Source organism: Dama dama, chromosome 16 (assembly GCF_033118175.1).
Source record: "Dama dama isolate Ldn47 chromosome 16, ASM3311817v1, whole genome shotgun sequence".
Classification (NCBI taxonomy): Eukaryota; Metazoa; Chordata; class Mammalia; order Artiodactyla; family Cervidae; genus Dama; species Dama dama.
Genome location: NC_083696.1, coordinates 13,374,855 through 13,396,070, shown reverse-complemented (window position 1 = coordinate 13,396,070; position 21,216 = coordinate 13,374,855). Strand labels below are relative to the sequence as shown.

Genomic DNA, 21,216 nt, shown 5'->3' with positions numbered 1-21,216 from the left:
GTGGTGAGAGAGAAATACACAGGCACGTTGGTACCCACACAGTCAGAGACCTGTATCGCACGGCTAAGGCAAATGTATACACTGTACCATCTGCTTGTCCTAGAGTGTACCTTCCACTAGGATTCCTGTAGCACAGATTCTACGGAGAATCTGCAGCTTCAGAAATCACATTTTAAATCACCTTCAGGCTATATTCAAAATCAAAATGTATTCTTGTCAAGAGCAGGTACTGCTTTTTAGATTCAGTGGGGCTTAATTTTTCATGTAGCAGAAAACAGTCAATATGTCTGGTGAAAAATGACACAGCTGTAAAAGTTATGACTGCTGAAATCGCATATCCTTAAAATACATGCACCGCCTGTAAAATCAGTCACTTCAGTGCCAATGCCTGTCGTGCTCAACACTGTATAGCCAGAGGCCTAGGACTTAAAAACCATTTTTTAAGAGAGGAAAAGGAAATGAGATGAGACATCTAAACCTCTTTCTAGTAGAATCAGAACATAACCTCTTTACATAAATGCAGATGGTGATGAGCGAGACTTTCAGATGATCCAAATACTTGTAAGTGTATACATGCTAATAAAGTATCTTGCTTGCAAATACAACAAAAGCCATTACGAATGGAGCAATGATGTGACCAGGGAGAGAATAACTCCCCCAAACACATCACTGAAGATATCAAATGCTCTTGGAAATGCTTCAAGCCATAAAGGATTTATTTAACATAAGATGTTGATGACAGTGATACAAGTGTCAGACTCATTTTACAATGCCTGGTGTACTTTGTTTTTATTTTGAAAAGGGAACAAGGGTAAAGAGTTATAAAAAAACACACACACAATGAATTATTTAGAAAATATACTATGATCTATCTTGAGTTAATGGTTAGAAAAAAACATACTTACTTTCCTGAAAGAATGTCATGCCTGAGTTGTAAAACAAACAGGTACCTGACAAACATATACAAAAGTCAACAGAGGGTCACTGTTCCCCAGCCACTTCCAATCCCCAGCTTCCCATCCCTGCTCCCACCCCCACGCAGTCCAGAAGTCTGCATTGTAACAGGGGAGTCCAGGTCAGATGAGAACCTGGGTGGAAGCATCTCCTCCTGTCCCAGGAAGGCATTCCAGAACCTAACTAGGAAGGTGCATGCATGTAGGAAATTTGCAAGATACTTGGAGGATGGAACATGGAAAGCTGCACGGTCCAATGACGCCTCCTCAAGGCCCGTGGGCCTCCAGGAGACAGACAGACACACAGACAAACACACACACACACGAAGAGTTCACACAATCCAACAGGTAGGGTGGAGCCACTGCATCTGACCCTCAGCCAACCCTGCCAGCAGATTTCAGGAAGGATGCAGCTGATTGTTTCAAAGAGTTTGCAGCTGACTGCAGTGAGTGACTGCCAGAGGCTTTTTTTCTGCCGAGTTTAACCGCAGACTCTGTCTTCAAAAAACCAAAAAACACATGTGTGCACACACACGGACACATACACACACACAGAGGAAGCAGAAATCCTGGAACTGGTCACGGAAAATGGGGAGGAAGGAAGCAAATGACACCAGTGGAGTTCACTGAAGTAAGAGATTAAGTAAGTGTCCTTTTTTACCAGGAGGATGTGGGCATCAGAACCACTTACAGTGCTTTGTAAAAACCAAAGCTGCCCACGCTCCGCTCCACACCTACAGAATGAGAATCTTACACGCAAGAGTGGTCCCCAGGAATGTGATTTGTTCAAAAGCTTCTTGGGTGTTTCTGATTCACAACCCCTGGTTAAGAATCACTGGCTTTGATGACAGCTAGAAGCAGCACATTTCTTACAGGACTCTGAAGGGGAGCCCTAGGATAATGTAATTTGTTTGAACTTTGAACACAGTGCACACAGTCACTCTCTGTGGAATGGATATAGGATAATGTGGTGACCGAGACATGTGGGTGGTGGTGAAGGTTCTAGTACATTCGAGAATGTTCCTACTTCTGACAGGCACTCAACTGCCATTAAACTGAGTACCCATGTTAAGGAGGAGACAGTACTGACGTGGCCAGAACTTCCAATTCCTATAGGAAATCTTAACTACAGAAGCCCACAGGCCCCTCCCATGGCGGGGCATGGTGATAAAGTCAGTCATTAAAGTGCTACTTAGGTGGTCACCTCCAAGCCAGGGGCCACAGCCATGGACCACCTGTCACCACTGCTGTCCATCACAGACAATGACAAAGGGGAGTCTGGGGAATCAAAGGCAGCAGGAGACTGAGTCGAGAAATCTCACTGACAGCAAGGTGGCTGGAGGAAAAGTCCACACGTAAAATGTTTTTGAAGACTCTTTTGCTTCTGCACTATCTCTGAAGTCTTAGAGGCAGACACAGGCAGGTATACCAAGGAAGAAACGCGATGGGGTGGAAAGACACCATGAAGAAGTACCAACAAATCTGATACTACAACAATCGAGGGAATGTTTTGCAGCGCTCCTTAAATAAAATGGCAGTTCTGGATGGTGAAACACTCTTCTAATATCTGCCTTCCCTTTTGGTATCTGAGACAAAAAATAAAGTGCCAGAGACCAACTAGCCAATTTACCCGAGGTCCAACAAAACAGAAATGGGACGAGAAGATATACTTCTAAATTTTGATTTCCTAAGGAAAGGTCCAATCAAGCAAAGTAGAGGTTTTCAACAGAATACAGAGATAAGCACAGGCAAAGTGTTCATAACTTTTGCTCAGAACACAAAGACAGCAGACGGAAGAGGTGGCGAGCCCATAGTCTAGAAGACCTGCTGATTATAACTAAGGCAAGTGCCATGGGGTGTGGGTGGGTGGAAGGACCTTCCTTCGCTTCTTTTCCTACCTTGTAAACTCTTCACGAAGGTTGTTCGGTTCTGAAGAATAATATTTAACTCGAAAGTGCAAAGCGTAAGCAGGTCCAACTAAGCATTTGGAGATGGAAGGTTGAAGATGTTTTTCCCCAAGTTTTGAAGATCACAGAATGGACAAAAGGAAAAACACGTTAAATCTATTAACATATCCACCATGCCACTGGAAAATAACAACAGAACATACAAAGCAACCCCAGTTTGGAAAACTAAAATGGACTTTGGTGTTGACAAAAACAGTGTAGTTAGTAATCTCATTCTGGAAGAAAATCCTACTCATCTAGATGACTTACTGAGAGCTAACATTTCACTTTCACCCCTGACTGCCAAGATACCCCAGTGACACTAACTTTTAACAAGATACTAAGTGGGATATAGGAAAGGGACACACAAACAGCCAAGTGTTCTGTAATCTAAAAGTAACTACAGTAAAAATACTTTAAAAGTATTAGATTTTAAAAACTTACTCATACATAGACCACATTGAAGAAATGTGGTTACCACAACATAAAATTAGAGAGCAGGACCAGATTGTCAAAGATCCCGCCAGCTCTCCCATTCTCTGAATCTACTTCATAACCCACAAGAACATGAATGTCACAGATATCAAGTCATGTTTCTGAACATCATATTTTTCAGTCCTCATTGGAGGAAGTGTCTAATTTCAAAAGAGAGCATAGTGTGTTTTTTAACATCTACTAAAAACTCCCATTCAAATTGTAAACTCTTAACATTTAGCCAGTCTTAGGAAATTAAACCATCCTTAGAACTGAATCCATTTGAAAATGCTCCCAAGTTCTAATGAAAATGTAATACTTCAAAACATTGGCAAAGGAGTTCACTCTCTGAAAAAGTAGTAAGGTAAGTAGACTGAATTCTGCTTACTTACTTTTCATCTGCTTTTTTATAGGTTTGGAATGATCCAGCCAGTGCTGAAAGAAAGAAAAAAAATTGTTTTTCTTTTAGGAATAGATTCATCAATAAGATTTCACAGTCCCCTGGAGTTACCCTCCCCTATAAATCTTAGTAACTAAAACCAGGGATGGCCTCCCTTGTTGTTCAGCTGGTAAGGAATCTACCTGCAATGCGGGAGACCTGGGTTTAATCCCTGGGTTGGGAAGATCCCCTGGAGAAGGGAAAGGCTACCCATTCCAGTATTCTGGCCTGGAGAATTCCATGGACTGTATAGTCCATGGGGTTGCAAAGAGTCAGATACAACTGAGCGACTTTCACTCACAAAACCAGGGATTGGACCAGATTATGAGCTCTTAGGCAACCTGCTTGGTATACTATAAAAATATCTGTGGTTCATGAAAAGATGTCAACATCATTAATTATTACAGAAATGCTAATCAAAACTACAATGAGGTATCACCTCACATGGGTCAGAACGGCCATCATCAAAAAGTCTACAAATAATAAATGGTGGAGAGAATGTGGGAAAAGTGAACGCTCTTACACTGTTGCTGGGAAGGCAAACTGGAGCAGCCACTATGGAGGTTTCTTTTTTTTTATTATTATTTTTATTTTTTTTTTTCCAGTGGGTTTTGTCATACATTGATATGAATCAGCCATGGATTTACATGTATTCCCAATCCTGATCCCCCCTCCCACCTCCCTCTCCACCCGATTCCTCTGGGTCTTCCCAGTGCACCAGGCCGGAGCACTTGTCTCATGCATCCCACCTGGGCTGGTGATCTGTTTCACCATAGATAGCATACATGCTGTTCTTTTGAAATATCCCACCCTCACATTCTCCCACAAAGTTCAAAAGTCTGTTCTGTATTTCTGTGTCTCTTTTTCTGTTCTGCATATAGGGTTATCGTTATCACCTTTCTAAATTCCATATACATGTGTCAGTATGCTGTAATGTTCTTTATCTTTCTGGCTTACTTCACTCTGTATAATTGGCTCCAGCTTCATCCATCTCATTAGGACTGGTTCAAATGAATTCTTTTTAATGGCTGAGTAATATTCCATGGTGTATATGTACCACAGCTTCCTTATCCATTCATCTGCTGATGGGCATCTAGGTTGCTTCCATGTCCTGGCTATTATAAACAGTGCTGCAATGAACATTGGGGTGCACGTGTCTCTTTCAGATCTGGTTTCCTCAGTGTGTATGCCCAGAAGTGGGACTGCTGGGTCATATGGCAGTTCTATTTCCAGTTTTTTAAGAAATCTCCACACTGTTTTCCATAGCGGCTGTACTAGTTTGCATTCCCACCAACAGTGTAAGAGGGTTCCCTTTTCTCCACACCCTCTCCAGCATTTATTGCTTGTAGACTTTTGGATAGCAGCCATCCTGACTGGTGTGTAATGGTACCTCATTGTGGTTTTGATTTGCATTTCTCTAATAATGAGTGATGTTGAGCATCTTTTCATGTGTTTGTTAGCCATCTGTATGTCTTCTTTGGAGAAATGTCTGTTTAGTTCTTTGGCCCATTTTTTGATTGGGTCATTTATTTTTCTGGAATTGAGCTTCAGGAGTTGCTTGTATATTTTTGAGATTAATCCTTTGTCTGTTTCTTCATTTGCTATTATTTTCTCCCAATCTGAGGGCTGTCTTTTCACCTTACTTATAGTTTCCTTTGTAGTGCAAAAGCTTTTAAGTTTCATTAGGTCCCATTTGTTTAGTTTTGCTTTTATTTCCAATATTCTGGGAGGTGGGTCATAGAGGATCTTGCTGTGATTTATGTCGGAGAGTGTTTTGCCTATGTTCTCCTCTAGGAGTTTTATAGTTTCTGGTCTTACATTTAGATCTTTAATCCATTTTGAGTTTATTTTGGTGTATGGTGTTAGAAAGTGTTCTAGTTTCATTCTTTTACAAGTGGTTGACCAGTTTTCCCAGCACCACTTGTTAAAGAGGTTGTCTTTTTTCCATTGTATATCCTTGCCTCCTTTGTCAAAGATAAGGTGTCCATAGGTTCGTGGATTTATCTCTGGGCTTTCTATTCTGTTCCACTGATCTATATTTCTGTCTTTGTGCCAGTACCATACTGTCTTGATGACTGTGGCTTTGTAGTAGAGTCTGAAGTCAGGCAGGTTGATTCCTCCAGCTCCATTCTTCTTTCTCAAGATTACTTTGGCTATTCGAGGTTTTTTGTATTTCCATACAAATTGTGAAATTCTTTGGTCTAGTTCTGTGAAAAATACCGTTGGTAGCTTGATAGGGATTGCATTGAATCTATAGACTGCTTTGGGTAGAATAGCCATTTTGACAATATTAATTCTTCCAATCCATGAACACGGTATGTTTCTCCATCTGTTTGTGTCCTCTTTGATTTCTTTCATCAGTGTTTTATAGTTTTCTATGTATAGGTCCTTTGTTTCTTTAGGTAGATATACTCCTAAGTATTTTATTCTTTTTGTTGCAATGGTGAATGGTATTGTTTCCTTAATTTCTCTGTCTGTTTTTTCATTGTTAGTATATAGGAATGCAAGGGATTTCTGTGTGTTAATTTTATATCCTGCAACTTTACTATATTCATTGATTAGCTCTAGTAATTTTCTGGTAGAGTCTTTAGGGTTTTCTATGTAGAGGATCATGTCATCTGCAAACAGTGAGAGTTTTACTTCTTCTTTTCCTATCTGGATTCCTTTTACTTCTTTTTCTGCTCTGATTGCTGTGGCCAGAACTTCCAACACTATGTTGAATAGTAGTGGTGAGAGTGGGCACCCTTGTCTTGTTCCTGATTTCAGGGGAAATGCTTTCAATTTTTCACCATTGAGGGTGATGCTTGCTGTGGGTTTGTCATATATAGCTTTTATTATGTTGAGGTATGTTCCTTCTATTCCTGCTTTTTGGAGAGTTTTAATCATAAATGAGTGTTGAATTTTGTCAAAGGCTTTCTCTGCATCTATTGAGATAATCATATGGTTTTTATCTTTCAATTTGTTAATGTGGTGTATTACATTGATTGATTTGCAGGTTTCTTTAAAAACTAAAATAGAACTACCATTTGATCCAGCAATTCTACTCCTGGGTATATATCCAAAAAGCCCAAAAAAACACATTCAAAAAGACACGTGCACCCCAGTGTCCACAGACAACCCAAGTGCCCATCAACAGATGACTGGTTTAAGAAGGTGTGGTATATACACACAATAGACTATTACTCAGTCATAAAAAAGAATGAAATATTGCCATTTGCAGCGACATGGACGGACCTAGGGATGATCATAATAAGTCAGAGAAAAGACAAATATCATATGCTATCACTTACATGTGACATCTAAAAAATAACAAATGAATCTATATATATAAAAATGGAAACAGACTCACACACACACACACACAAAACTTATGGTTACCAAAAGGGAAAGGGGAGAGGGATAAATTAGGAGTTTGGGATTAAACTACAGATACAAACTACTACACATAAACTAGATAAGCAACAAGGATTTACTGTTTAGCACAGGGAAATATATTCAATATCTCATAACAAGCGCTAACAGAAAATAACCTGAAGAAAATTTATATATAACTGAATCACTTTGCTATACACATGAAACTAATATTATAAATCAACTATACTTCAGTTAAAAAAAATAAAAAATACCTGTGCTTATGCACATCAAGTTCATTTTTCCTGGGAAGAATTAGCTTTCCAAAGAGGTGCTGAAAATAACCTAAAACCCTTTACCTAATTGATCTATAAAGTCCCTTCAAGTCAGTGGAGCCATCATCAGCCTTTTCCTCCTGAGTTTTCTCATGACAGAACCAAGTCTCCACTAATCTAGTAATGACTATAAGCCACGCTGCCAGAAGTCTCTGTTCATAGAAGGGGTTTTTTGACTCAGTCCCCCTAAAGTCTAAAATTAACAACCAAAATTCATGACCCTTTAAATGACCCACACTGATGATGGAAAGACAGGAAGGAATTTGCCTGAGATAATTCTGCTCTGGTCCATGAAGGTGTTTCAACTTCCTCTAGCTTTCACCAGAAACACCACTTCAGTCTTATCCACGCGAGGAAATGACAAAACCACTTCCCTCATATAAAAGTCCCTCTGAAACATCCAAGTTGTTGGCACTACAGTCTCGAGGAGCCTTGGAAGCTTGACTTCCATGAAAGACATTTACGAACAGGACACCGTGAGCCGCTCCAGGCGAACATACGCCTCGGAGGGCGAGGACCACGCACTTAGTCATCTCCTAGTTTCCTGTGCCACACACGGAGCTGGCCACCCAGCAGGCCTTATTAGATTCTTGAGAAATAAATAAATGGTCAACATACTTTTTTTTAATGGGGTAAAAAGGGACTTTCCTCTCCTTTAAGGAAACTCCGCACATGTGGAACACTGCTGTTAGGACAACAGTTGGAACAACACAGCAGAGGGCGGGTTTCTCAATAGCTGTTCCGAATCAGAGGTCATTCTGCTGACCATCGAGATACTTTGAGAAGCAATCTAAACCCTGCACATTCTCATAATGAAAACAGGAGGGACTAAGTGAGTACCGTGTATGCCACCCCTCACCAAACAGCCCACTACGAGACTCTGTGGGAGGAGAGGGATAAGGCAACACAAAAGCAAATAAGAGATGAATTATAACACAATAAGCTGTGAGCGGTGCAATGGGAGACATGGGCTTTGTCATCCCTGCTCCCCAGCGAGGCAACCGAGTGATAAAAGCCCCAGATCCCCACAGCTGGATGCCGATCTCAAAGGCTTGAGCACGGGGTGCTTCATCTCATTGTTAAGCTCTGAATGAGAAATGACCTAAATGCCCATCAACAAAGACGTATTAAAAAATGACTCCTCCATGTAGTGAAATACTATTCAGCCTTTAAAATTGATTTAGGCCTAAATTTATTGATGTGGCAAGAGATCCATAGCACAATGTGAGATGGAGGGGGTGGGGGCAGGAAGCAGGTAGGATCCCTTTATAGAAAATTATTATTTCCTATCAACACATGTCCAGAAGAATTTATAGAGGTTATTTCTGAATGTGGGACTGTGAATGACGTCTGCGTATTTTCTTTTTCACTTTTCTGCATAGTTTCTTCCTTTTAATGAGAACATTATTTTCACAGCGGAGGGTGTGGTGGGGTGGGCCTGCCAGGTTGTCAAATTTTATTATTCATTCACCACTTGCCTATTGGGTAGTTTTTGATGATCAATTTGTCTCATTAGAGAGAAGTCTCATTGCTGCCCCTTAGCCAAGCTGAAGTCCTGGACCCTTAGCCCCTGGGAAGAGGACACACAAGGACTTATAAATCAACATATTTACTTTCCTGCCAAAGTAAGTATCATGGTAATGGCTTGACTAAACCTGTTCTTTGCCTCACTTTCAAATGAATTTATCCATACCAGGCAAGGAACAGAACCCCACAACCAGCCTCTAATCTTATTAGCTCCGGAGGCTCAGAGCTTAAAGGAGCTTGTCCCATTTCTTTCCTTTCTCACATCTCCTTATCATATTTGGAATAGAATAAATTTCAGCCCACTGTTCCTCTCCCTCTGCTGTCTAAAACTATAATCTTAATCCAGGCCCCGCCTGGATCATTTCCTCAGCTGGGGTTTTCAACCCTGGCTGCACATTTCAGTCACAGATACCCAGGTTCCACCCAAGATCATTATACAGAATCCTAGATCATTAGTGTTTTCCAAAGGCTGCCAGTGTGCTCATTAAATATTTAATGCTGAAGTTTCCCTGCATCCTCTCCTACCCAAGAATATATCCTAATAATGACCCTGGGGATCCTGCAACATCCACGACCCCATGTGAAGACTGCTGTCTGAGGTCTGTAAAATCTTCAGCAATTTCAGAGTTTATGAGCCAGATGGCTATGGCCCGGTGTTAACTGACAGGCAGATCATGGCTGGATGCTCCTCCTGGACAGCAAAAGCCCTTCCCTCTGGCCACACTGCTAAAGAAGTTCCCCTCATCCTCGTGCACTAGCCTCCATCCTTCCCACCAAGTCACCAGCCACAGAGCCCTGCCCCGAGCAGGACCTACCAGGATGGAGGTCTAGGGCTCACAAAGCTGGGAAAAAAATCAGAAACAGCTCCATTTAAAAAGCTCCTTGACCCTGCGGTGTTCTGATCAGGTTGGCTCATCTGCATCAGAGGCAATAAGAAAGCCAGTCACAATGCTAAAACGAGATAATAAAACCTCTCTTGTGTCCTACCAGTTCAAACTGACCCAACTTCCTTCTTAGCTGCAGGGGCTGACCAGACCCTGATCACCTGTATTTAATCCCACAAGACCACCCCGGGACTTAAAGACCCCGGGTACTCAGGCCCAGTGTGGCATTTAGCAAATCATATCCTGTACTTGGCTTGAAGCCCAATTTAGCAGCAGCAGGACCTATCTCAGATATTCACCTGCATCTGGCTAAATATAGCCAGGCCGCCTGTCAGCAGAGACCAAGACAAATGGTTCCAGCCCTCTTATCAGACCAGTAAACCAGTCACTGGAAAGAAACAGGTGCGTTTCTGAGTTCAAAGGGCAAGATATTTAATTCAGAGGCTCTAATTGGTATTAGGTAGTTTCTGATCTGAATTTCTCATCCAAGTCCATCTGGCAAAATCCTTTCCGTAAATTGAGATGTGAGATGATCTGGCAAAGCCCATCTGTTCTGACTGTACATCAGTTCTAGAATTATAACATACATGAGACTGGCCATAGAATTTAATTGTCTAAAACCTACACACGAGCACTTGAATCACAGGAGAGGCTCAGGGCTTGACAAGGGTCTAAAAACTCTGCTGGAACAACCCCTGGGCCAGCACGTTTGAGTGATGGAACTCATAACTGGCTTTCTAGTACCTCTAGATTTTCTTGGCTCGTAAAAAGTGTCTAGTTTGCATTTAAATTAGAGCTGGAAGGAATATGAGATAATCACATCCAAAGGATATAAAGAGAAAGAAGAGAACGAACACTTTTGGAGCCTATTGTGTGTGATATTGTGATTCATAATAAGAAATGTATATTTGGTCTTCATCAGTTTCTGGCACAGAGCCCCTAAAACTCTTGTAATTTCCTAAGTGGTAACAGCAATAAAAGTGTCTTAACAAACCCCTTTCCATGACACCTGAGTTTATGTGAATGAGGTTCTTTGGGAAAGCACCTAGGGATGGGGCTGGTTGCTTGGGGAACCAAACACATGAGAGCAGGAACTTTCAGTCCCATCCCCCGATCTCCAGGAAGGGGAGAGGGACTGGAGGTTGAATCAATTACCAATGGGCAATGATTTAATCAATAGTGTCTGTGTGATGAAGCCTCCGTAAAAACTCAAAACGACAAGGTTCAGAGGTCTTCAGGGTTGGTGAACATACGGAGATTTGGGAAGAGTGATGTGTTCAGAGGGTCAGAGAAGCTCCACACCTTCCCACCCCCCATACCTTGCTCTGTGAATCTGTCTCATCTGGCTATTCCTGAGTTACATCCTTTTATGATAAACTGGTAACCTAGTAAGTTAAATGCTCTTCTGAGTTCTGTGTTGGCTCTGGCAAAATTGATCATACCCAAGGAGGGGGTCTGGGAACCTCCCACTCACCTATAGCCAGTAGGTTAGAAGCACAGGTGACAACTTGGACTTGGGATTAGTATCTGAAGCATGTGTTTGGGGATCGGGTGGGGGGCAGCTGGTGCAGGGACGTGGGGAGTCTTGAATGACTGAGTCCTTAACCTGTGGGATACCTGACACTATCTACCTGAAGCATTCATATATTGGTGGTGTTGGAAAAAACACGCATTATATTATGTATCATCCATTGCCTTCTCAGGCCTCAGCGTAGAGAAAGGTGGCTATGGCAAGGGCAAGGGGTACTCTGCGTCACAGCACTAGTGAGGCAGGATTCTAACTCAGCAAGTGTCAGCACGATGCCCTGGGCCTCCACACACCCCGGTCTGACACTCCTTTTCTGCCTATGGGAGGGCTCTCGTCTCATCCTCATTCAGAAGGAAGTCCTATCAACCTGATGTGCACACCGGCCACTCCAGACTTCCTTGGGGGTTCATTTAACTCAACTGCAGAGACCTCTTCCTTTCCCTTCTCAGGTGGCTCAGTGGTGAAGAATCCACTCGCAATGCAGGAGATGTAGGAGGTGTGGGTTCGACCCCTGGATCAGGAGGATCCCCTGGAGAAGGAAATGGCAACCAGTATCCTTGCCTGGAAAATCCCATGGACAGAGGAACCTGATGGGCTCCAGTCCACGGGCTGCAGAGTCAGACGTGACTTAGTGACTATACAACCAAACAGAGACTTCCCTTGATCAGCTGTTTCCCACTCACTGCTGATATTTGCATGTGGGCAGGGAAACCCGTGCTCTGCCAACATTCAGAAGCAGGCTGCTGAGGGGCCTGGGGCATTTCTTGAGCTGTTTGACATGTCTTTGAGAAAGAGGCGGAAGAGCAGAATTCAAGTCCCAGCCCTGCCACTCGCCTGGGGTGTGGCTGTGCCCTCACTCTTAGCTTCCCCGTCAGTGCACTGACCTGTCTGCTGACACTGGCGAGAGAATCAACTCCCTGTCTCTGGAAACTAATGAACCATTCATATGCAAGGAAGGGTTTGTCCGCAAACAGGGTGACATTCCAGGCACCCGTCGGAGTGAAGCCACAACAGTTCCTCTGCGAGTCCTTCCAGCAGTCACCATGACTGTGCATCCACCTCCCCGGGCAGCCGTGGGGCCCTAATTACCCATCTACCTGATTCCATGCTGCAGAGACCGGAGAGAAAACCTCTCACAGGTCTTGAGACAAAGGCCCAATCACCTTTTCTGGATTCCTTGCGGCCAAACGGATCGCCATAAGATGCTCTCTTTTCATGCTGGGGTGGGCTTGGGAAGGGACTCAGGATGGCTACCCCTACCCAGTAGAACACCCGCCCCCAAGACGGGATGGAGGCTCCCGCTTGGTGGGGCAGTGGTGAGCCCTGCCCCACATCCCTGCCACTCCTCTGCCTGGCCAAGTGATCTCGTCCTCTGTGACTGCAGCCCTCCCCATGTTCGCCCTCCCCCTCTGAGAGTCTGATCACCTCGCCAGTGACACTCAGGCTCCAGGCTCACAGGTGAGTGGACTGAGCCCACAGTATTCCAAGCGACCACTTGTCTGTCTCCCCCATCAGACTGTGGCCAGCAGGGACATTGCCCAGCCTACCCATGTACCACAGAGGTGGCCACTGAGAAAGCTCCAAGTCACAGAGCGCTGAATGGCTTTCTTTGTGTGTGTGTGTTGCAGGGTGGGGAGGTGTCCAGAGGTGGGGGGGTTGACACTACCACGTGTCATGAAATCAGTATAAGCCAGTGGAAAAGTGCTGGCCACTGCACTGATAGACCAGGTTCTGACCTTGGCTCTATCCCCTACTTTAACCTTTGTGAGGTTCCGAGTAAGCCGCGGCTTCATCATCTGTGAAATGGGTCTGCCTCACGGATCAGTGATGAATAATGAAACACGAGTGCTATAAAGCCTTCGGTTTGATGCCAGTCTCAGGTCAGAGTGGGGACCCAGTAAACAGCACCTACCAGACCAGCCAGGAGAAAGCTGGGTGGGTGCAGGCCAGAGCTCGGGCTCTCAGAAGACAGCTTTGATAAGTAAAAATAGAACCCGTGCCCCTGCTTTGAGCTGTGCCCAGCGAGAGCTACAGATGGATTCCTGGGTGGCATTCCTGCTTTAATACAGAAAAAGGAAAGAGGAGGCCCCAGTCTCAACTGCTAAAAATAGGCAATGCCAATAGACTTTGACCTTGCTTCAGGGCTGGGCAGCACTCTATGGAAACCAGGCTTGGCTCTTTGCAGGGAGCTGGGGACACAGAGAGTTGTGCCAAGAGCTCTGCCACTGCCAGCCCTCTGATATGCATATCAGGGGCTGGGTGGGGATGTCATTCTTGGCAGGAGCCTCTGCCACGGCACAGTAAGCCACTGGCCAAGTGGACCGTTCCCTTCCTGGCCCCCATCTATTACACCTGACACCAACTGCATCGTCCTAGACCCCAGGGAAAAAATCAGTGGCTCAGTGAACCCTTCCAAAAGGTCTCATCTAAACTGCTAAGGCCTCTCCTACAGGCAAGGCAGCCTTGAGGCTCCAGCCAAGCTCAGAGCATCACCTCTGGGGGCCTGATGACTTATGAGCCTGCCCACCTGGAAGAAGAGACCCACAACCATGATGGGTTACAAAGCCCTTTCTCCTCCCTTAACTCACAGGGTCCCTCAGTTTCCCTGCGAAATGGATGTTACTGCATCCACCTTGGTGCTAAGAAACCTGGGGCTCCAGAGTACCGTGTACTGAAAAGAGTGCCTAAACCTGAGGTTGTAAAAACCTGGGTTCGTGCATGAGCTGTGCGACTCACTCAGTGACTTGCCAAGGCCTAAGAGCTTGGGTTTCCCCACCCAGAAGACGGGAGAAATTTGACCAGTGGCTCCTAAGGTCCCTTCTGGGGCTAAAGACTAAAGTTCTAGGTCGTATGCCTTGTTACCAAGAGTCAAGAGGAGAAGGTCCTAAGTCTTAGGATCTAATCTGAAAGGTTTACTCACATACACAAATAATGATCTTGAGGCCAAACAAGCAAACTGCCAGGGAGGGCGAAATAAACTCAGGTTTACACAGAGGAGGAAAAACACTTTGGGATTTCAGGGCAGGGCTGTCATCAGAGTTGGTCTTGAAGGATGGCCAGAAGTTAAATGGGATGAAGTGAAAGTGAAGTCACTCAGTCGTGTCCGACTCTGCGACCCCATGGACTGTAGCCTACCAGGCTCGTCTATGGGATTTTCCAGGCAAGAATACTGGAGTGGGTTGCCATTTCCTTCTCCAGGAGATCTTCCCCACCCAGGGATCAAACCCAGGTCTCCTGCATTGTAGACAGATGCTTTACCGTCTGAGCCACCAGGGAAGTCTCTTAAACGGGATGAGAAAGGGCATTCCAGGAGTTGTACCAGCATAAGCAAAGTGACTAAACAACAACACAACATCACCAGAGCCTAGCCTGCAATGAGCCCCAGCTGGAAGGCAGACTGATGAGAAGAAGGGGGCTGGGAGCTCCCGCTGCTCCACATGGCTCAGATCCTCAGAGTCAGGCAGATAATGGCCCTGCACCTGCTCTTGCAGGGCAGAGAAGCACGCCATGTTCACAGAGCTGCAGGCTGGAAAGGCTTTAGCACCTTCAGAGTCTGGGCTCCTGCAGGTGTATGACCTGGGAAGGATGCCTGGATCCCGCTGTGAACATCCCTCCTGCCGCACGAGGCCTGATCACCGGCAGGCGGGAAAGCCTAGCAGCCAAGTGAGCAGAGGCCCACAGCAAAGGCTTTCATAACGGAGTCACCTCCGTGGTTTTCAGAGAGTGGTCACCTGGGGTTAAGGACACGCCACCAGGGCAGCAGGTACTTGGCTCTCAAGGCAGAAGGATGGGTGTCTTCTCCCTTCTGACTAGAGGAGATGTGAGGGACAGTACTCTGCCTCCCCTTTAGTCTCAGAATCACGGGACATTAAAACCAGAAGGGCTCTTGGTCCAACAAACCCATTTTACAGATGAGGAGACCGAGGCCAAGGGCGAGAAGGTGGCTTATCTAAAGCCCATCAGACCAGGAGCAAGGTTCGGGCCGGAACTCAGTCCTGGGCCACAGACAATCTGAAGCCAAAAACACCATATACAAACGGACAACAGGAAAAGCAGCTCTGGGAAGAGGAGGACTGACGAGTGTCAGATGCTGGGGACTCTAAATTCAGCACTGAGGAAGCAACGGGAAATGGAACTCGGATGCAGGTGTATAAACGCTGGAGAAACAGGCAAAGTCCCTTAAGAGAAAGCAGTAAAAAGAATGGACAGAGAGAAAAGGACACTCTGAGGGGCAGGGGAGAAAACTCAAGGCATTCGGGCTACATGACCTCAGTCTTCTCAGCCGGAGGTGAGGCCACCCGTGAGAACAGTCTCCATGGAGACTAGACTAGAGGTCTGTGGTGCAGACTCAGAAGGGGAGCCCTGGGGTACTTCAGGGCCCACTGGGGGTTCATGAGGCTCCAGGAACAGCTCAGGGCTTGGATTTCACTGAACCTGTGATCTGTGCTTGGACCAGAAGGCACAGCCCATGGCTCTCCAGCAATGCCTGGCAGTCCTGGAGAAGCAGCAGAGGAAGCAGATGGGCCCGCATGCGTGTCGAAGGGGGTTCAGGGGACAGTCACGGGGGCAGGAGAATCAAAGGGCAGATGGGGACACGAAGGACATGCCTGAGGCTTGACCGGGCGGGGAGGAAGACCAGGGCAGGAGGGGGTCGTTGAGGGCCAAGGCCACATGCGGAGGAACTGGAAGGAGGGTAAGAAACAACAGAATCCTGGATCTTATCCTGGCAAAAGGATAAGAAACAACAGAATCCTGGATCTTGGAGTGAATGGACAGTGACAGGACCCAAGCTGCATTTGGGTGAGGTCTACTCAAACGAAACTTCAGCGAGAGGAAACCAGGTCTGGAATATTTAGAGGTATCAACAACTTGAGTTCTGAGTTTGCCTGGGGAGGAGGAAAATGGGCACTTGAGGCCTTGAAGGATGGGAAGAGAGTGCTGAGGTCAGAGGGTGCAGCACTGAGTGGTCCAACCTGAAGGAAGCAGAAGTACACGGTGGAGGGGACACGGGGTGGTGTCCCTGAGCCTCAGGGGCCAAAGGGAGCGCCTCCAGCTCACAGGAAGGAATCAGGACCACGAACCCAAGGAGGCAGCAGGATGCTCATGGCAACAGTCAAGGGTAAGGGAGTGGGCTGCAGGCAGACAGGAGGTTCTGAAGGGGGGGAAGAAGTTGGTGGTGTAGAGGGGGCATCCAGTGGGTGCAGGGGGACACATCTGCCCAGCAGGCACTGTAACCCAGGCACACTTAAGCCCTGGCTGCACTCCATCACCGCAGACTGAGCACCACAACATCCATCTCAGGTAGACCCAATTTCCAGGCATCAACTTTGAGTATCTCCTTACAACCATCATGCATAGCCCCAGGAAGTAATTAAAAAGTGTCTTTCAGGTAGAAAGGCTTAGCTACACAGGAGGAGCTCCAGGGCTCAGTTCAAATATCTCCTAGCCGAGAACTCACCCTTTCATACTCTGTCTAAAATAGCACTGCCCCTTCCTCTATCTCCTCACTCTGCTTTATTTTTCTTAACCCTTATTACCACCTGTCATATTACGCAGGTATTACATACATACACGGCATTATCCACTGCTTAGAACAGGACCTAGTGCACAACATGCACTCAGTAAATATTTTAGATTGCTGAATAAATTCTTTTTGAAACCCAAAGCTAGATTCTACTGGGAATGGAAACTCTGAAGTCTTTCTTGCTTTTTAAAAGAATAAAGCTGACAGTATGACATTCCTTGATTTCAAACTATACTACAAAGCTACAATGATCAAAACAGTCTAGTACGGACACATAGCTCAATGGAACAGAGAGCCCAGAAATGAACTCACATTTATATGATCAATTAATCAACAACAAAGAAGGCAAGAATATAAAATGCAGCAAAGACAGCCTCTTCAATAAATGGTGTTGGGAGATCTGTACAGCTATAGGTAGAAGAATCAAACAACTTCTATCTCATACCACATACAAAAATAAATTCAAAATGGATTAAAGACTTAAATATCAGGCCTGAAATCATAAAACTTCCAGAAGAAAACATAGGCAGTATGCTCTTTGACAATAATCTTAGTAGTATTTTTTTAATATGTCTCCTTAGGCAAGGGAAACAAAGAAAAATAAATGCAACTATACCAAACTAAAAAGCTTTTACACCGTAAAGGTAACTATCAGCAAAATAAAAACACCACCTACTGAATGGGAGAAGATCTTTACAAGCGACATATCTGATAAGGGATTAATGTCCAAAATACAAGAAGATCTCCTACAACTCAACATCAAAAATATCCACACGATCCTATTTAGAAATGGGTAGAAGATCTGAATAGACATTTTTCCAAAGAAGAGACACAGATCGCCAACAGAAAACATGAAAAGATGATCAACATCACTATCAGGAAAATGCAAATCTAAACCACAATGAGGGACCCATCACCTCACACCTGTCAGAATGGCTATTATCAAAAACACAACCAAAAACAAGTATTGGCGAGGATATGGAGAATAGGGACCCCTCGTGAACTGTTTATTGGTGGGAATGTAAACTGATGCAGCCACTATGGGAAAAAGTATGGAGAGTCCTCAAAAAATTAAAAACAGAACTACTATATGATCGAGCACTTCCACTCCTGTATATTTATCCAGAGAAAACAAAAACACTAATGAGCAAAGATATACGTGCTCTTACGCTCATTGCATTGTTATTTATAGTAGCTAAGATATGCAAGCAACCCAAGTGCCCATCAATAGATGAATGGATCAAGAAGATGCGGTATCTAAACATACATGTCAGAATACTACTCAGCCATAAAAAATAATGAAATCTTGCCATTTGTGACAACGTGAATGGATCTAGAGGGTATTATGCTAAGTGAAATCAATCAGACAGTGAAAGACAAATATGGTATGATATCACTTATGTGTGGAGTCTAAGAAACAAATGAACAAACATTACAAAATAGAAACAGAATTATAGATACAGAGGACAAACAGGTGGTTGCCAGGAGGGAAGGAAGGAGAAAAAAATAGGTGAAGGTGATTAAGAGGTACAAACATCCAGTAGTTGCAAAATAAATGAGTCACAAGTCTGAAATGTACAGCAAGGAGAATATAGTCAGTAACTATGTAATATTTTTGTATGGCAACAGGTTGTAAATAGGCTTATTGTGGTGATCATTTACAAGTGTACAGAAATATCGAACTACCATCTTGTGTAACAGGAACTAACATAGAATTGTAGGTCAATTATAAAATAGATAAAGAAATAAAAATAAACAAAAAAGTGGTTCTGAGCTGTGTTGAGTTCACTTACTCAGGCACCTCCACTATGGACAGTTCTGTCTCAGGCAAAGTGAGGGAAGTCTTTGCTGACCAAACACAACCTCCTGGAGCCTGCAAGATGGCTCTCGAGCGATGCCAAGACCTGCTCGGACCACCCGGCGCCAGAGTCCACTAAGCCTGGCTGCGATTCAGCTGTGCTCCCAGCACCTGCTCTCTACACCTGGCAAGAGTCCACGAGAAGAGGGTGGCACAGCCTCTTCTGCTAGTTAAAAATACACACAGCATCCCCAGAAGAATTCTTATAATGAGATTTCTTTCTACCTCCTCTAGAGATGTGCCTCCACTGCATCCTCGTGCTTGGAAATGTCTCCCTAGCAGATCTCCACGTGCAACAAGACACTGGACACCTCCGGGGTGGGGTGTCATGGATGCATCACCTCACGTGGGTGCCAGCATCTCCACCCCAAGGCTCTTCACCCCAACAGTAATGCAGTTTTACTCCTATCTTTCTCTACCAATTTCTAGTAACCGTGGACCTGTGATTACCCAGTCCATCATGTAAGGAATCAAAGGAATACTTACCGGAACCTGGGCAGAGTCGAGGAACTGGAGGCCAAAGTAATCTGTTTCCACCAGGTCTAAGTGATACACAATCTGATCAAACAAATCCTGGCCTTTGGCATGTTTCTGGAAGATAAAGGGTAGATGAAATTTTAGGAGGTGACAGTGGATAAGAAAAAAGATTTTTTTTAAAAAAAACCAAACAACAAAATCACTTTCCTCTCTTTATCATACACATATGTGTCAGAGTACACAAATTTGTTTAAATGCAATTATTTTTTATTATAATACAAACTCATGATTAAATCTAAAGCATACATGATGACAAGAAAATTCCACCAAACTACTACTTTATAGGATGATTAGGGAACCAACACCTTATTATGATAAATGGTTAGTAAATAGAAAAAAAAAAAAGGTCAAGCGTTGATCCTGCCTTTAGCTGGAGCACTAGGAAACCAAAGAGTTGCTGTTGTTTAGTCGCTAAGACACGTCCCACTCTTTTGCGACCCCATGGACTGCAGCCTGCCAGGCTCCCCTCTCCATGGGATTTCTCAGCCAAGAATACTGGAGTGGGTTGCCATTCACCTCTCCAGGGGTTCTCCCCAACCCAGGAATCAAACCCTCATCTCCTGCATTGCAGGCAGATTCCTTTCCACTGAGCCACCAGGAAAGACAAACCAAAGAGTAGATGACAGCATATACAAAAATTAACTGAAAATGAATCAAAGACCTAAATGTAAGAGTTAAAACTATAAAACTCAGAATAAAACATACATGAAAATCTTCATGACCCTGGATTAGGCAAAAGTTTCTTAGGTAAGACACCAAAGGCACAAGCAACAAAAGAAAAAACAAACTGGACATCATCAAAATGTAAAACTTTTACGCTTCAAAGAACATCAAGATATCAAGAAAATAAAAAAGACAATCCAGAATGGAAGAAAATTTTACAAAGCATACTTCTGATAAGGGACTTCTCTAGAACACATAAAGAATTATTACAACTCAATAATAAAAAGACAAATTTAAACACAGGTCAAGGATATATAGAGATGAGGGTTTCCTGGGTGGCACAGTGGTAAAGAAGCCACCTGCAGTGCTGGAGATGGGGGTTCGGCCCCTGGATTGGGAAGATCCCCTGGAGAGGTAAATGGCAACCCACTCCAGTATTCTTGCCTGGAGAATCCCATGGACAGAGGAGCCTGGTGGGCTACAAGCGGGTCTCAAAGAATCAGACCTGACCAAGTGACAGAGCACACACACACACAGATAGAGAGAGAGAGAGATAGTTCACCTAAGAGAGATGAACAGCCAACAGGCATATCAAAAGATGCTCAACATCATCAGTCATCAGGGAAGTGCAAATCACAACCACAATTAGACACTTCACACCCACTTGGAGGGCTATAACAAAAAAAGACAGATAACCAATGTTGGAAAAATTGGAACCCTCTTATATTGCTGATGGGAATGTCAAATTGTGTAGCTAATTTAGAAAAGAAGCCTGGCAACTTCTTAAACAGTTAAACATAAGAGTTACCATTTGACACAGCAATTCCACTTCTAGGTAAATATCCAAGGAAAAATGAAAACATCATGCTCACACAGAAACTGGTACAAAAATGTTCACAGCAGCATTATTCATAATAGCCCCAAAGTGGAAGCAACCTGAATGTCTATCAATTAATGAATGGATAAACAAAATGTAGCATATCCTACAATGAAATATTATTTGGCCATAAAAAGGAATAAAGTTCTGATACATGCTACAACACTGATGGACTCTGAAAACATTATACTAAGTGAAAGAACCTGGTTATAAGTTACAAGTGACCACATATTATTTGAGATGTCCAGAACATTAAGTCTAGAGACAGAAATTAGATTGATAATTAGTAACTGCTTAGGACTGCCAGGTATATGGGGTGA

The 21,216-nt window shown here is 44.2% G+C and overlaps 1 protein-coding gene across 11 annotated transcripts in view; it reads right to left on the bottom strand.

Moving 5' to 3' along the window:
• EPB41L4B (erythrocyte membrane protein band 4.1 like 4B) overlaps positions 1-21,216 on the bottom strand; it is a 140,665-nt gene that overhangs the window by 85,989 nt on the left and 33,460 nt on the right. For all 11 annotated transcript variants that reach the window (XM_061163456.1, XM_061163459.1, XM_061163462.1 and 8 more), the window contains 4 exons: positions 19,306-19,410; positions 3,766-3,808; positions 2,852-2,930; positions 906-950 (listed from right to left, as the gene is read on the bottom strand). In XM_061163456.1, coding sequence (XP_061019439.1) covers positions 906-950; positions 2,852-2,930; positions 3,766-3,808; positions 19,306-19,410 — 272 coding nt within the window. The remainder of the gene's footprint in view (positions 1-905; positions 951-2,851; positions 2,931-3,765; positions 3,809-19,305; positions 19,411-21,216) is intronic.